This window comes from Zea mays, chromosome 1 (genome assembly GCF_902167145.1).
Source record: "Zea mays cultivar B73 chromosome 1, Zm-B73-REFERENCE-NAM-5.0, whole genome shotgun sequence".
Classification (NCBI taxonomy): domain Eukaryota; kingdom Viridiplantae; phylum Streptophyta; class Magnoliopsida; order Poales; family Poaceae; genus Zea; species Zea mays.
In genome coordinates this window covers 89,135,341-89,151,129 of record NC_050096.1, presented here as the reverse complement: position 1 = coordinate 89,151,129, position 15,789 = coordinate 89,135,341, and the positions used below count along the sequence as shown (strand labels likewise).

Sequence of the window (15,789 nt, the reverse complement as noted above, 5' to 3'; positions counted from 1 at the left end):
CGCCGCAGCGGCCCGAGACTACTTTAATGCTGCAGTGTTGGGTCAACGGCCCTGCCATGCCCATGCCCATGCCCCTGGCGTCCAAACTCCTCCTCTTCGTTCGGAGGTGAGTTCAGTTGAGAGCGCTGAGCGGCGGACTCTGCATGATTCGCGAATTTTCTATTCAGGCGTGCTCTGTCTGGGAGAGGTGGCGCTCATGTCCTGGCACCAGGGCGCCTGCTCCCGGCATGCCTTGTCCGATAGCCATCGGCGCCACTCCACTCCAGAGCAGCCTCTCTCGGTCGCGTCGGCGTCGGCGTCGTGTGAGGTGCGGTGCGGTGCCGGGCGCCTGCACTGGAGAGCTGACAGGAACGATGGGGTTTTTTCTTTGGCAGAGTCCGGCGGCAGAAGCGCGGCGCGGGCACGCCGCCGCGATCCCGACGCGGCTGCCGTACCCGTACGTGCGCGCACCGTGGGAACCGGACACGCGCACGCCGCCCGGGTCCGGGGCGCTTCTTCCTCCCAGTCCCAGGGCCAGACCTGCCCGTGCGCTGTTTGGATCGGGCCTGGAGCGTTCGATAAGTTTGGGTCGGAAATTTCCCTCGGTGGATTTGGATGCAGCGAAGAGAGTCTTGGGCATCCTGCACGCAAAGCTACTCGTACACATACATACATAAATCACGCGCAATCAGCGGCCGACCCGCCGTACTTACCGAGTACTGTAGGCCATCCAGCCAGCCAGCCTGCACTGTAGGCCATCCGATCCTCGCACGGTCGATTTCTCGTTGGCGTTGCCCTGGCCCCTACTGTACCGTACGTCGTCGCACCGTCACCTCCTGCCTGGGCAGGCTAACTAATCCACTCCTCAGTCCTCACACAGCTCACCGGGCCAAGCATGATGCATGATTGCTCGTCACGACGTCACCTCGCCAAGCTTGTCCCCCAATCATTTCCCCTTTGTGTTTCCATTCACTTTTTTTTTACTGAACTCTTATGGCCCGCTGTCAGCGAGACAAACCTGCTGCTGCTACTACTACTGGTTGTTGTTGTTGTTGTTATTATTATCTTTGGATCCCCATCCACTATGGCAACTGGTTGACCCGCTCGAACCACAAACTGTACGTTCATGCACGTTCCTGAAGCAACCGTAATCTCGCCGCGATTTTTATAGGCACTCGCTTCCGTTCCACGCATGATAATATATATATATATATATATATATATATATATATATATATATATATATATATATATATATATATATAAAAAAAATTAAATACTAACACAACAACAAAAACCAAGCCTGGTTCAAGGTAACGCATCATCACACCTCTCGACCGCCCCCTTCTCTTTCATCAATCAAGGATCACAGAGCTGCCAAAGCCAGAGGAGCGTTATCAGAGCAGGGAGGAAGAAGAGCGTTGTGTTCGACGCAGGAGAATTTCGAGGGACAGCGACTCGACTCGACTCGAAGCTCTGGAGAGATCTAGCGGGGCTCCGGTGCAGCCGATGCATGGCAACTCGCAAGGGCTGAGCTGCTCGTCACTGGCGTAGGAAAGGTGAGAAAAGGGGCCAATCTTTTGCTTGCCATCTTCAGCGCACCTTTCATTCCATTCCATCTTTGCAGAAGCCGAGCCGAGTAACCCAAGGCGTGCTTGTTTCTTTCCATGCCTTTGCATTTGGAGATGGAAATCACATGCGCCGTCGCAGGGCTGGATAGAATTCGTTTTGGCTCTGCGTCTAAAGAAGGTTCAAAAGAGAAGGGCGTCTGGATCTTTAGCCGTTTCAAAAAAAAAAACTTCCGTCTCGTCCTTTTTCAGCTGCTCTGCATCTTTATCAGCATGCCATGATGTAGCCATGATTTTTAGTATGGAGTCGTCGCCTCACCGATCCCCTCAAAAGCAGCAGAGCTCGTGCAGCAGCACCATAGCCATAGACAACACACAACAGGGGCGTTTCGCCAAGTTTCTCGATCCTCACCCAAGCACAAATGCTTTCAAAAAATACCGCATCTGCTACTACACGGATTATATATCCCTTCCCTGGCCTACCTAGTGCGTCGCCTTCTCCCGTTTCGATGGACTTGTCGTGTCCATTCCAGTTGCAGCAGCTGGTTATAAAGCCATCTCGTGTTCCGTTGTTTGGTGTGCAGTGCCGTCGTCGCCATGGACAGGGACAGCAGCTCGTCGGTCTCGGCGTCGGACGGGAGCTCGGAGGCGGGGGAGCGCGGCGGGTGCTGCTCGTCGCCGCCGTCCACGCGGAGCCTCGTCGACACGGCGGGCAACAACCTCATCAGCCGCACCGCGTCCGACGCGTCCACGTCCCTCTCGGACCGGTGCAGCAGCGTCGACGTCGACCACAGCGGGCCGTTCCAGCCCGCCGCCGCCGTGGCCAAGCTCATCGGCCGGTCGTCCCCGCCGTCCGCCGCCGCGTCGCTCAGACGGCTCAGCATCAAGCCCCGCGCCGACGTGCTCGACCGCCGCTCCACCGAGGACGGTACGTAACGTAACGTAACGAAGCTCACTACTCAATGTTCTCGGTACAGATCGATCACCGTGTTTAAACGTCACCCAACTCGATCGGACCTGGTATGGTATGTGCGCGCAGAGATGGAGCTGGTGAAGGAGCGCTTCTCTAAGCTCCTGCTGGGCGAGGACATGTCCGGCGGCGGCAAGGGCGTCTGCACCGCCGTCGCCATCTCCAACGCCATCACCAACCTCTACGGTACGTAAGCAACCGGACTGACTGGGAAGGTTTGGGATGGGGTGATCTTCATCGGTCGGTGCATGTGCATCTCGTGTAACGTGGCCCCGTTCGATCGGTTTGTCGGCGCAGCGACGGTGTTCGGGAGCTGCCACAAGTTGGAGCCGCTGCCGGCGGGGAAGAAGGCGATGTGGACAAGAGAGATGGACTGCCTCCTCTCCGTCTGCGACTACATCGTCCAGTTCTACCCGTCCACGCAGACCCTGCCCGATGGGACCAAAGTTGAGGTGCATTGCGCTTCATCATGGCCTTCTTCCTTCTTGAAAATTTCAGCACCAACCAATAAACTTGAGCAATAATGTCGTCTAGCTCTCTTCCAAGTACCAATCGACATTATTGCGCTGCTGATCAGGATGGATCGATTCGTGCAGGTCATGGCGACCAGACCAAGGTCGGACATCTACATCAACCTTCCCGCGCTCGAGAAGCTCGACGCCATGCTCATCGTAAGAATCGAGATCAGATCCCAAACACGTGCTGCTCCCTCCATTGATTCTGCTTTAGTCAGCACTCGGCAATGATGATGATCCGATCATGCGCGCGGCGTGCGGTGCAGGACATTCTGGACAGCTTCCAGAAGGCGGAGTTCTGGTACGCGGACGCCGGGACGAGGTCGTTCGGCTCGGTCACCTCGTCCTCGTCGTCGAGGATGTCGTGTTCGTCGTCATTCAGGAGGTCGGCTCACCGGAACGACGATAAGTGGTGGCTGCCGGTGCCCTGCGTCCCGGACGCCGGCCTCACCGACAAGGCGCGCAAGGACCTGCAGCAGAGGCGCGACTGCGCCAACCAGATCCACAAGGCCGCTGTCTCCATCAACAGCGGCGTCCTCGGAGACATGGAGGTGCCGGAGTCGTTCATGGCCGTGCTCCCCAAGGTACGAAACCAAGGCATCCATCCATTCCCGACGGAAACAGCATGCATAATACAGATCTCTCTCCTCGTTCTCTGCCTCGCTGCTGAGAAGTGAAATCCTTTGGCGATCTTGATGCTCATTCAGAGCGGTCGGGCAAGCGTGGGGGACTCGGTGTACCGCGTCATGCTTGGCGCCGACAAGTTCTCGCCGGAGTTCCTGCTCGACACGCTTGACATCTCGTCGGAGCACGACGCGCTGGCGATGGCCGACCGGGTGGAGGCCGCCATGTACGTGTGGCGGCGCAAGGCTAGCGGCAGCCACGGCAAGCTGCCGTGGAGCAAGGTCAAGGAGCTCGCGGCCGACGACGACGACAAGAACGTGACGCTGGCCAACAGGGCCGAGAGCCTCCTGCTCTGCATCAAGCACCGCTTCCCTGGCCTGTCGCAGACCACCCTGGACACCAGCAAGATCCAGTTCAACAAGGTAACCTGAGTTGTGTAACCACATTTGGGCAAGCACACAAGATCATATATATTAGTTGGCATTTCCTTCTTTTTATTTAATCCGTCTTCTCATACAGATACAGCAGACAATAAAGGCACAGTTGCCTGCACTGAAATTATGTTCGTGATTCTGATCAGATGACCTGAACTGACAAATTTTGCAGGATGTTGGGCAAGCGATCCTGGAGAGCTACTCGAGGGTGTTGGAGAGCTTGGCTTTCAACATTGTTTCGTGGATCGATGATGTCCTTTTCGTCGACAGGTCGATAAGGAAACTGAGTGATAACCTCAAGTCCTGAGTTCTTTATCCTGCACTGAAGCTTCCCAGCAAAAAGGTTTTAGATGTCTGTTGGTGAAGCTGCAGAAGAAGGGTGCGTGACTGTAGTAGCGGTAGTAGGGTGATTTTGCTGACCTAGAGAGATGCAAGCCTCTAGCTTTGCAAGAATGCACAATGCAGAGTAGCGTGTCTGACCAACAGTGAACGTGTGTGATTTTCGTGTCCTTTTTATTTTTCAGCTCTCGCGCTCTTAGCTTGGCAGCACGAAGATTGGTGAAAGGGATCAAAATGTCCAATAGCATAAATGGAGTCATTCTATTTCAGTTTTATTGTTGTTTGGTTACAAAGTAACTAGAACGGAGTGACTCCAATTAGAGAATATTCTCCTCAAATTCGAAACCATCCCACTCCAAAAAATCAACCGGACGGAGTCGCTCCGTTCTCAGCCCGCTCACACAGTCACGCTCCGCTTGCACAGTCTGCAACCAAAAAAAATAGAGCCGCTCTGTTCTAGCTTACCAAACACAGAACAGAGCGGCTCCGTCCTAGAATTAGGGATAGAACGGTTCCGTTCTACTTGGCTCCTTAACCAAACACTACCTTAAAGTCTCCTATTAAATTGGATTGTATACTTTTATTATGGATTTTATGATTTTCATTGTTCATCGATGCTTCAATATAAGACTACTTTAAACTACTACTTTTATTCTCGAATTTTTATCGTCCGTTAGTTTATTTTTAAACTAAAACATGACAAATAAAAAAGAACGAAAGAAATATTATATTTATCTATTGTGAGTGATTTAGCGCAAATCCTTCTAAAAATTTTCATAGTCGAGTCATTGGAATGGAAGTACCTAACGGATACGGCTTGGAAACTATTAGAAGTGGGGACAACTTACTTATGAGCTACTGGGCTAGCATCGTGAGTTCGTGACTTCCGCATGACTCGGTGACTCATGCACGCGCTATGTAAACCCTAGACGCGTTGTCGCCGTCGCCGTCGAACAACGCCCTTCCCGAATCGCTGTCGCTGGGCAACCACCGGGTAATCCTCCTGAGTCCTCTCTCTCCTCTCTCTCTCTCCCTCATCCCCTCTCATCTCGTAACCAAAACCATGCGAGCAAAATCGGACGTTCCAAAAATAAATCAATTGGAGAAGGTAAATCGTATTTTCGTAAAAGTTGGGGGAGGGAAGATGGAATGCCTCCGTTCTGAGATGCCATGTCTGTGGAACTTGCCGTACTCGTCGCCGATTCGCGCCCACCCTTGCTCTTGCGATCTCCAAAGCCGAGCAGCATTTTGACCCCATGGATGTGGCCTCGTACGGGCCAATTTTCCGTCGCGTGAAATTCCAATGTGAGGTTGCTGTGGAATCACGCATTACCTGGCGCGGTGTAGCTTGGTTAATGTTGTTGCGCCGTTTAAACTCTTTCTGCGCGAGTAAATTAGGGATTAATACGTCAATTGGGGTTTGAATTATGAACTAGATGGTTTGAGCAGCACAAATTCATTGACTGCGGATGTGGATGGTAAGTCAATAAGCATGTTAGGATATCTTGTTATTCTGTTAGCGTATCTCATTATTCTTGGCTGGAGCTGCGCCTCCCTTCTCGGCAGGTTGTTGCCTTGCTTGTACATATCTGCATGTATCTTTTGATCTATAAATACATGCACAGCCCCATGGGGGTAGATGTGCCTTGCGCCATTCAACATGGTATTGGAGCCATTGATCCAGTAGACGCCAAACTCATCCATCACATCTTCTCTTATGTCTTTCTCTTCCCAGATCACCATGACCGATACTACTTCTTCCCTGCCCACACCTCCCATATTGCCGCTCCATCATGCAGTGACTATTCGCCTCGACAAGAATAATTACCTGCTATGGCGTGCTCAACTCCTCCCTTACTTACGCAGCACAAAGTTGATTGGGTACCTAGACGGGACCCTGCCGGCGCCAACCAAGATGATTGGCACTGAGCAAACTGTTAATCCTGCCTATACACGGTGGTATGATCAAGACCAGCATCTTCTTAGTGGATTGCTGTCGTCCATGACGGAGGACACCCTCCGTGACGTAGTCACGGCCACATCTGCCAAAGAAGTCTGGGATTCCCTCCAGACGCGGTTTGCTTCGTCAACACGAGCGCGGACTCTCCAAGTTCGCGTAGAACTGGCCACGGCGAAGAAACTTGACCTCACGGCGGCAGATTATTTCTGCAAAATCAAGGGCCTAGCTACAGAGATGGCTCCTCTTCGAGATGACGAGGTGATTGCTTATTTGCTTGCAGGTCTGCCGGTCGAATATGACCCCTTTGTCACATCAATGACAACTAAGGGCGACTCCCTCTCGCTTGATGATGTTTATGCCTATCTCATGGCATTTGAAGCACGTCAGCTCACACATTAGACGACGCATCAGCTTGCCCTTGGCTCATCTGCCAACTATGTGAGCCATAGTGGTCGTGGTGACCGCAGTAGGGGTGGTAACCGTGGCCGAGGGCGCGGCCGTGGTGGACCACCGCCTCGCACTAATGACAATCACGGTTGTGGCTCTAATGCACGACCGCCCTGCCAGATCTGCGGAAAGGTGGGACATACCGCCATTCGTTGCTGGCACAGAAACGACGACAGCTACAACACTGATTGATCCGAACTGGTATGTCGACACAGGTGCCACAGATCACATCACCAGCGATCTTGACCGGCTGGCGCTGCGTGAACGCTATCACGGTGGTGAGCAAGTCCAGGTCGGCAATGGTGCAGGTTTGCAGATTTTACACACTGGTCATTCTACAATTAATTCCGATCATCGCCCACTTGCACTACGTAACATTTTGCATGTCCCAGATATCTCCAAAAATCTTCTTTCTGTCCAAAAAATTTCACGTGATAATGATGTGTTTTTTGAATTCCATCCGTCCTATTTTTCGATTAAGGATCGTCGGACAAGGAGAAGACTCCTGGAAGGGCGGTGTAAAGGCGGGCTCTACCCGATCCCATTTTCTGATCAACAGATCCTCAAGCATGCACTCATAAGTCGACCAATCAGTCGCGATGACTGGCATGCACGGTTGGGGCACCCATCTAGTCAAGTTGTCCACTCTATTTTACATCTTAATAAAATTACTTGTACCAAACAGCTAGAGTCCGTAATTTGTAATGCGTGTCAACTTGCCAAGAGTCATCAATTACCTTATAATTCTTCTATTCATCGCTCTACTTGTCCTTTGGAACTTCTTTCTCAGATGTTTGGGGTCCCGCTCCAACATCTGTTGGTGATTATAAATACTATATTAGCTTCATTGATGATTTCAGTAAATTTTCCTGGGTCTATCTTATGCATGATCGTTCTGAAGCTACTAGTGTGTTCTTACAATTCCAAACTCATGTGGAACGCCTTTTGGGCACTAAGATTAAATGCATTCAATCTGATTGGGGTGGTGAATATCAGAAAATACACAATACCTTTTTTCGCTCTCTTGGCATTGCTCATCGTGTGTCATGTCCTCACACTCATCAACAAAATGGATTCGCAGAACGCAAACACCGTCACATAGTTGAAACCGGTCTAGCTCTTCTTGCTCACGCTCATGTGCCCCTCAAATTCTGGGATGAAGCTTTTCTTGCCGCAACCTACCTCATCAATCGAATGCCTACTAGGGTCATTGACAACAAAACTCCTATCGAACGTCTTTTTGGTACCACTCCAAATTATTCTATGTTGCGTATTTTCGGATGTGCATGCTGGCCAAACTTGCGTCCATATAATAAGCATAAACTTTCTTTTCGCTCTAAGGAATGCGTATTTATCGGCTATAGTGCTTTACATAAAGGATACAAGTGCTTAGATATTGATTCAGGGCGCGTCTATATTTCTAGAGATGTTATATTTGATGAGGGTGTTTTTCCTTTCTCAAAAAAATTGACCCAACAATCACAGCCAAATCTATCCTCTCCATCGCATGTTTTACGTATGTTGCATTTGGGCAATGGTGGTAATTTTATTGGAAATGATCATGTGTTATCTGTACCTGCTAACCCTCCGGTAACAGAACATCCGGTAATATTTCCTTCTGCACAGGAACCATACCCAAGGCTATCGCAATTGGTTACAGGCTCTCCTGAACATTCTGGCGATTCTTCTACTAATATGGCTGACACGTCTCTGAAAAGCGTGTCGAGACCCGGTGTTCAAACAGAATCCGTCTCCGGAACCGCAGAACCCGCTGGGTCGGTGGCCTTGGAGTCTCTGCCAACATACGTGCTTCATCCTAATGTTCTTCCTCAACAGCTGGCAGGCCAAACTCCACCAGAACGTGTACCCCATGCAACAGCCAACGTGGACTGAGAACATGCATGCACCAGCTACATCTCCACGTATAGAGGATGATATGGTTCCATCATCTATGCCATCTGATGCTAACACAGGCCATGCTCATCCATATGGCACCAGACTTCGCCACAATCTGCGTCAACCAAAGGTACGGACGGATGGTACAGTGACCTATTCAGCTATTCGTTCTTCATCAAGTGAACCTACTTCCCATATTGCTGCTATGAAACACCCTCTATGGCGCCAAGCTATGAATGATGAATTTCATGCCCTTCTCAAAAACAAGACCTGGCACCTTATTCCGCCTAGACCGGGTCTTAATGTAATTGATTGCAAATGGGTATTTAAACTCAAGCAAAAAGCTGATGGCTCTATTGATCGCTATAAAGCCCGGCTGGTGGCAAAAGGATTTAAGCAACAATATGGTATTAATTATGACGAGACCTTTAGTCCGGTTGTTAAACCAACTACTATTCGTCTGCTTCTTTCCCTAGCAGTCTCACGAGATTGGGCTATTCGTCAGATTGACATTCAAAATGCATTTCTCCACGGTTTTCTTAATGAAGACGTCTATATGAAACAACCACCAGGTTTTGCTGATTCTACTCATCCAGATTATCTTTGCAAATTGGATAAATCTCTGTATGGATTAAAACAAGCACCTCGTGCGTGGTTTTCTCGTCTCAGCAAGAAATTAATTGATCTTGGGTTTTCACCATCAAAGGCTGATGTCTCTCTCTTCATACTTAATAAGGGTGGTGTTCAGATATATATGTTGATTTATGTAGATGACATAATCATTATTAGCTCGTCGTCAGCTACCGTGGATAGACTCCTTAGTCAACTCCGTAATGATTTTGCAGTCAAAGATCTTGGTCCTTTGGCATATTTTTTGGGCATTGAATGTCAGCACACCACGCATGGGCTCATACTGTCTCAGCAAAAATATATTCATGATCTTCTCACTCGGACCAACATGCTGACATCCAAACCGGTTGCTACGCCAATGCTACCAGCTGATAAATTGCAAATCCAGGGTGGCGCACCACTCTCTGCTGAAGACGCAACCAGATATCGGAGTGCCATTGGGGCCCTGCAGTATCTTCTTCTCACTCGGCCAGATATTGCTTTCTCGGTCAACCGGGTGTGCCAATTCATGGTTGCACCTACTGCTGATCATTGGATGGCGGTCAAGCGGATTTTGAGATATCTACATGGAACTATCAACATGGGTCTCTGTTTCACCAAGAGTAATTCCTTTCTTCTAAGTGCTTTTTCTGATGCGGATTGGGCTGGAAATATTGATGATCGACATAGTACTGGGGGTTATGCTATTTATATTGGACCTAACCTTATTTCTTGGGGGTCTCGCAAACAGCCTACTGTCTCGCGATCTAGCACTGAGGCGGAATATAAGGCCATTGCTGATGGTACAGCAGAATTAATATGGCTTCAAGTATTGCTGCGAGAACTTGGCATATCTTCATCTCGTGCTGCTGTCATGTGGTGCGATAATATTGGTGCGACATACTTGTGTGCTAATCCAGTATTTCATCGACGATCAAAACATGTGGAGGTAGACTATCACTTTGTTCGAGAACGTGTTGCTACACATCAACTAGAGGTTCGTCCAATCTCGACAAAGGACCAAGTTGCAGATATCATGACGAAGGCTCTTCCAACGACATCGTTTAGTAAATTCCGGGCCAATCTAAACTTAGTCGCACCATGTTTAGATTGAAGAGGGTGTTAGGATATCTTGTTATTCTGTTAGCGTATCTCATTATTCTTGGCTGGAGCTGCGCCTCCCTTCTCGGCAGGTTGTTGCCTTGCTTGTACATATCTGCATGTATCTTTTGATCTATAAATACATGCACAGCCCCATGGGGGTAGATGTGCCTTGCGCCATTCAACAAAGCATACATAAAACATGTCATTTGATTAATCATGTATGTTTGCTTTCTCTCTTTTTTTCACATTTACACACAAAACAAACCTATAAAAAAACAAGCGCGATCTGATCACGCTGAAAAGTGCACGCATCACACATGCACACACAAGCTCCCAAATCTCAACGGGCAAAGAGGAAAATCGCAATGCGCTTCAGACTGCTGTACACTTCGCCGTGCAGAGGCATGGCTGTGAGACAAACCGTGCCCAACTTCATCCACGCAAACTTCACAGCTCTGGAGATCTGCTGAACCTAGACTTCTGTTCTCCTCCACACGACTACACGAGAACGATCTCCACTGCAGTTACACACTTGGCTAGCGGTAGCCCATGCTATTCTGCCGCATAGAACTGGTTATTTTTCAGCACGAAAGAACTCCTGTATCCTACTCACTATGCTCGCCACAGAGGCACCATGGACGAAGCCTAATCAGAACTTCAAATCCACAAATCGGAGACAGTCTCATCTATCAACTCATCCAATACAAACTCCCACATCTCCATAATAATCCCTTCGGTTTTCGATCTAATGTTCATCCACGTCTGAACTTCCAGATCCCTTTTAATTGTCTGCTCTAGAGTACTTGGAAGACTGTACTGGATAATATACCCGTTAACGTACCTATCAACTTCTGTGATTAGGTTCTCTCCTGTCGGAGGTGTCCGTATGTCGTGTTTTAGAAAAGTTAGCCAAGAGGAGAGTCTAAAATATCTCTCTTGGATCTCTGTTAGAGCTTCACAGATACAGTCAAACAGAAGCATTCGATCATCCGTCTGATCACCCTGGCTCTGTAGTTCTTCAAACAAGCAGGGGCTGATCAACTCGTCTTCTAGGTACCATACCTCTAGATTTTGTTCTGCGCACAGTTCTGAGAGTTCTAGCACCAGCTTTATGTAGTCCAACCTGACATTCTTGTCCTCCCAAAGGACATTAACGTCTGGTTCATTATCTGGAAAATACAGGGTCCTTTGGAGACCATGCAGCTCACCTGTACGTCATGAAAAGATTAACTATACCGATATGTAGAGCAATTTTATTCTGTATCAGTATAACTGAATAATGTTAATTAAGTTTTTCCGCTTGGACTTACACTCTTTCTTGTTTATGCAGTCTGGACTGCCAATATCTTCGAAGGATGACTCAAGAACAGATACTGGACTGGGCCTCTCTTGCTTTTCATCGCTTTGATTAGGAGAACCGTCTGAGATTAATTTGGCTGATGCTCTTGGTTCCGGTGTTTCTGGCTCTTGCTGCCCCAACTTTTCATCTATGCCCTCAACAGAAGCTAGGGACATTTTAACATGCTCTTTTCCCTGATTTATTTCTTCTAGTATCTCCTTTATGAAACATGGGACATTTAGAAAAATTAATCACAAGAAAGAAAAATATGCATTTATTTAAGCTTACTTGACGTATATCGTCTCTGCTTTGTTCTGCTGGACTGGACTCTTCGTTGCGAATGTTTTCGCGGCAAATGAATTTATCAAGTCCTTCAATATACAGAGTGTCTGGCTCATCATGAGCATGTCTTGGTCCTGTCCAAAATTCTTGTGTTTATTTGTATTCAAAAAATAAGCATCCATCATTCATAGCATCAAGTGAATTACCTTCTTGTGCTTCATTCGTGTAATATCCTTCTCGAACTGTCACCTGATCATCAACTGTTGTGCAAGTACAGTGAGCAATGCTTCCAAAATCCTCTTGTGATTGGCTTCTCTCTTGTGTGCATTCTTCTCTCTCAACCTCACATGCATCGTAAACATCTGTTTCTCCAGGTGAGGGGTCAAGGTAATCCTTTCCCCTCAGGCTACTCCCAGTGGTTGACACATTGCCATGAGGAAGAGAAAGTATGCCTTCCAAGGATTTTGATATTTGAACTTCTGGATAGTTTATGGAACAGTCATTACCTTTTAGCATCTCTGATAAATGCCTCCTGGCCTCTTCATAAAATACAGATGCACCTTTTGGTGCTACTATATGGCCACTGATTTCAGTTATGCTCCCATTTTGATTCTTTTGCTTACTGCTGATAAAAGGTTTGATGCCATTCTCAATGTCTGATGCAGACTTGTTTGCCAAGCTCCCTTCAGGGAGATGTCTAAAATATTTATTAATTGCAACAACAGAATCTTTGATCTTACGTGGGTCTCCTTGAAGGTCCTCTGCAGGTGACAAATTTCTTTCACTTCTCTCACCAGTCACAAATCTGAATCTTTTCTTGACTTCCTTAATTGAAAACTTTGAGTTTTCCCTTCCACTGCATCCAGGAGCATTCGATGTACATGGCTGTTGATGTAAAGTTCTTGCAGTAGCTGCTTTCTGATTAATCCCTCTTTCTGGATTTGGCTTCAGAATAACAATTTTGCTAACAGTCTGAGCTCCATCTGTTGCGTCAAGCATCTGCCTTCTATTTGATTTACTCTTCCTCCAGAAGAACATATATTTTCTCTCTTTAGCCTGCTCTTTTGTAGCCAAAGGATGCTGTTTTGAGCTTCCTCTTCCTCCAACAAAATTGGTCTGTCCATGAATTTTGTCAGGCTCTAATCCAGCAGACACCTTACTGTTTTCATGCTGTTGGATACTATCAGCTATATGTTGATTTGGCTTCTGAAGCAGCTTCACAAAAAGTTCACTGTTCGAACCCAGTATTTCCAATGCATCCTTGAATTGTTTGGATTGGGCTGCCATGGTGTTATAAAGATTATTTTGGTCAGATGGCTTAGCATCACTGCCCTCTTGAGATTGCCCACGGCCAATATTGTGGGGAAGATTATTCAATTCATTGACCTTTTTATGGATTAGGGACTTCAGTGAAGGACACAATTCATTCTTGTTCTTGCAATCACTGTGTGGGCATTCATTGTGACAACTATATATTTCACCTAGAAAATTCACCAGCACAGATTCAAGATTATATTCTTCAGTATAATTCAAAACCCCATAATCCATTGATGGAGTTGAAGGCGTAGAGATTCCTGCCTGGTGATATGAGTTATCTGTTGATTTATTTGTATGCTCTGAAATCGTATCAAGAGAGACATCAATTCCCAGGTCGGCTTTTCTTCTCTGAACCTCATCATTTGGAAATTTCTTCAGCAGCATTAATTTTTCCAATTCATCCTCCATAAGGTTTTTTACTGTCGGTTTCTGCAAAGTGCGATCTTCTATGTTCTGAATGAGAAACGGTAAAAAATGCTCAGATGCATGTGTATGTTGAAGAAATTGTATATTGATTGGACATTGAGCTAATTCTGAGAATGAAGTCCCTGAGGCATAATAATGTCCTAGACAAGGAGCCTGATTCAGAATTGGTGGTTCACTGTCTCACCATTCATATACTAGAGAAACTTCTTACTTTCTTTGCTTGGTTAGAAAAATGTGGTTTCCAAAGTTCAATGTTAAGATCACAGTGATACAGTGTAAATTAGATTATGGTAACTAAAAAAACATGACTAGGTGGGTTTTCTTTGCTCCTCGAAAAAACTACTTGTTTGTTCATGCAACTTACACCATCTTCTTCTATCCCGTCAAAATCATTTGGCCTCTTTGCTGAATGCCCCCTCCCTGCACAAACAATGGCCCATCATTAGAATAATTATCCATCAATACCCAAGTTGACAGGGGAAATAGTACTTCACACTGTTTCTTTCTGAACTATTTTGGCTAATTCCAAACCACACACATCTAGGGGGGTAATATATCGCGATCCAAATGCTTCTTTACAAAATGTTAAGGCCCTAAATAAAATTTAGTTCAAAAATAAATAGAGATAGGACCCGATCCTAATCCGATCCGATCCTTAAATCTTATAGCGTAAAATTTAGAGCTCATTGTCACCCCTATACACATCTGAGGTGATGTTTATTTGACGCTGACAGAAAAAATAGTACTCACTCTGTTTTTTTATTCGACGGTGTTTAGTTCAAACTTGAACTTCACAGCGACAAATATATAAAAAAAAACATCTTTGGCAAGCTTGAAGTGGAACTCAAACATCTTTTGCTATCTTGCTCATACTGTTACAATTACCCTAGTTTATGCATTAGTAAAAAAAAGGTGTCATGGAAACTGTGGCTACTGATTAGTGAAGAAAACTTACCGCTGACCTCCCGGAACGCATGCCTCCCACTCAACTGCTTCGCATCCAGCAAAAGTTTGGGGTCTCGGCGGAAGTAAAGCATGCGCATGAGGCCCCACACACAGCCCACATTGTCGTCGTCTTGTGATGCAGACCGCCTGTGGCCTCGTTTTCCCATTCCTGATGATTTATTTTCTGTAGCGGAAATGGCCCTTTTTGTTTCTTCTATCGATTGCTCAGTTCATGAGGGGGATCCGCGCAAGCTGCACCTGATGAACACTGCACATTTGAATGAAAAAAAAAACCATCAGCCAGGTTCCAACAGGCGACAACAACGCAAGATTCTCCAAACAAGCAACACACAAGAGGTGGGCTTTTGCAAGATCAGAGCAGGAGGGGGGGGGGGTGGATGGATGCAAACAGCTTGCTGCCAGGCACCAACTTTCCGTTGCCTTTACTCTTGATAGAAATATCTGTTCAACAAATCCGGCTAATCCGACCTATTTTGTAGAGGAAATCGAACACCAAATCCCCAACAAACTATCGACACCAAGAAAGAAACCCAGCAAAATAATAGCTACAGGTAAACAATAGCTATAGGTAGAACTACCAACACCTGAAGTCAGTATACTGGCACAGATGACAAAGATCAGATTCAACGTAAAAAAGTAATAGATACAGTGCAACACCGAGAAAGGAACCCAGCAGAGATAGCTAGCTTCCAAGCAAAGGGACAAGCCTACCTGGGCAAGAACGGGATGGAGCTTCACGGGCGGGCCTTTCTGACTCGTCTCTCCCTCTCGCTCGGTGGGATGAGCACACGCAACACCCATCCAAAGTCTTCAGTCCTCGCAGCATCCCCCGACCATGTGAACCGGCGCCGGAGCCCGCAGCCCTGAGCTGTCCATCCTTCTCCCTTTCGGCGAGGAGAGGAGGGAAGGAATCGGAGGCTTTTCTTCTTCCGCGGTTAGCTAGCCTAACTAAATCCAGGTCTCGGTCACCTTTGCCCTTGCTTTCTGTTGACACCTTTTTGGAGGCGCCAATTA

The 15,789-nt window shown here is 47.3% G+C and overlaps 2 protein-coding genes and 1 non-coding gene across 6 annotated transcripts; 2 read left to right on the top strand and 1 right to left on the bottom strand.

Moving 5' to 3' along the window:
* Window positions 1-1,271: 1,271 nt before the first annotated feature.
* LOC100191669 (pollen-specific kinase partner protein) lies at window positions 1,272-4,704 on the top strand. Of its 3 annotated transcripts, none has more exons than XM_035965863.1 (9): window positions 1,272-1,538; window positions 1,607-2,033; window positions 2,132-2,475; window positions 2,587-2,703; window positions 2,815-2,969; window positions 3,114-3,188; window positions 3,299-3,616; window positions 3,740-4,078; window positions 4,263-4,704. In XM_035965863.1, exons 2-9 carry the CDS (start codon window positions 1,837-1,839, stop codon window positions 4,395-4,397), a joined length of 1,680 nt encoding a protein of 559 aa, XP_035821756.1. In that variant the 5' UTR covers window positions 1,272-1,538; window positions 1,607-1,836; the 3' UTR covers window positions 4,398-4,704. The 3 variants fall into 3 exon arrangements, with proteins under 3 accessions (XP_035821756.1, XP_008669941.1, NP_001130570.1); XM_008671719.4 differs by having other exon boundaries at window positions 1,275-1,538; window positions 1,607-1,728; NM_001137098.1 differs by lacking the exon at window positions 1,607-2,033 and having other exon boundaries at window positions 1,382-1,538; window positions 4,263-4,675.
* Window positions 4,705-6,629: 1,925 nt separating this feature from the next.
* LOC111590724 (small nucleolar RNA Z247) lies at window positions 6,630-6,769 on the top strand. The gene has a single exon (XR_004855766.1). It is a non-coding gene; the product is annotated as a small nucleolar RNA Z247 (small nucleolar RNA).
* Window positions 6,770-10,634: 3,865 nt separating this feature from the next.
* Window positions 10,635-15,789, bottom strand: LOC103637628 (Phosphatidylinositol N-acetyglucosaminlytransferase subunit P-related). Of its 2 annotated transcripts, none has more exons than XM_008659956.3 (7): window positions 15,487-15,789; window positions 14,765-15,022; window positions 14,174-14,229; window positions 12,273-13,836; window positions 12,073-12,200; window positions 11,756-12,002; window positions 10,635-11,653 (listed from the first exon to the last, which is right to left on the bottom strand). In XM_008659956.3, exons 2-7 carry the CDS (start codon window positions 14,919-14,921, stop codon window positions 11,103-11,105), a joined length of 2,703 nt encoding a protein of 900 aa, XP_008658178.1. In that variant the 5' UTR covers window positions 14,922-15,022; window positions 15,487-15,789; the 3' UTR covers window positions 10,635-11,102. The 2 variants fall into 2 exon arrangements, with proteins under 2 accessions (XP_008658178.1, XP_008658187.1); XM_008659965.4 differs by having other exon boundaries at window positions 11,756-11,999.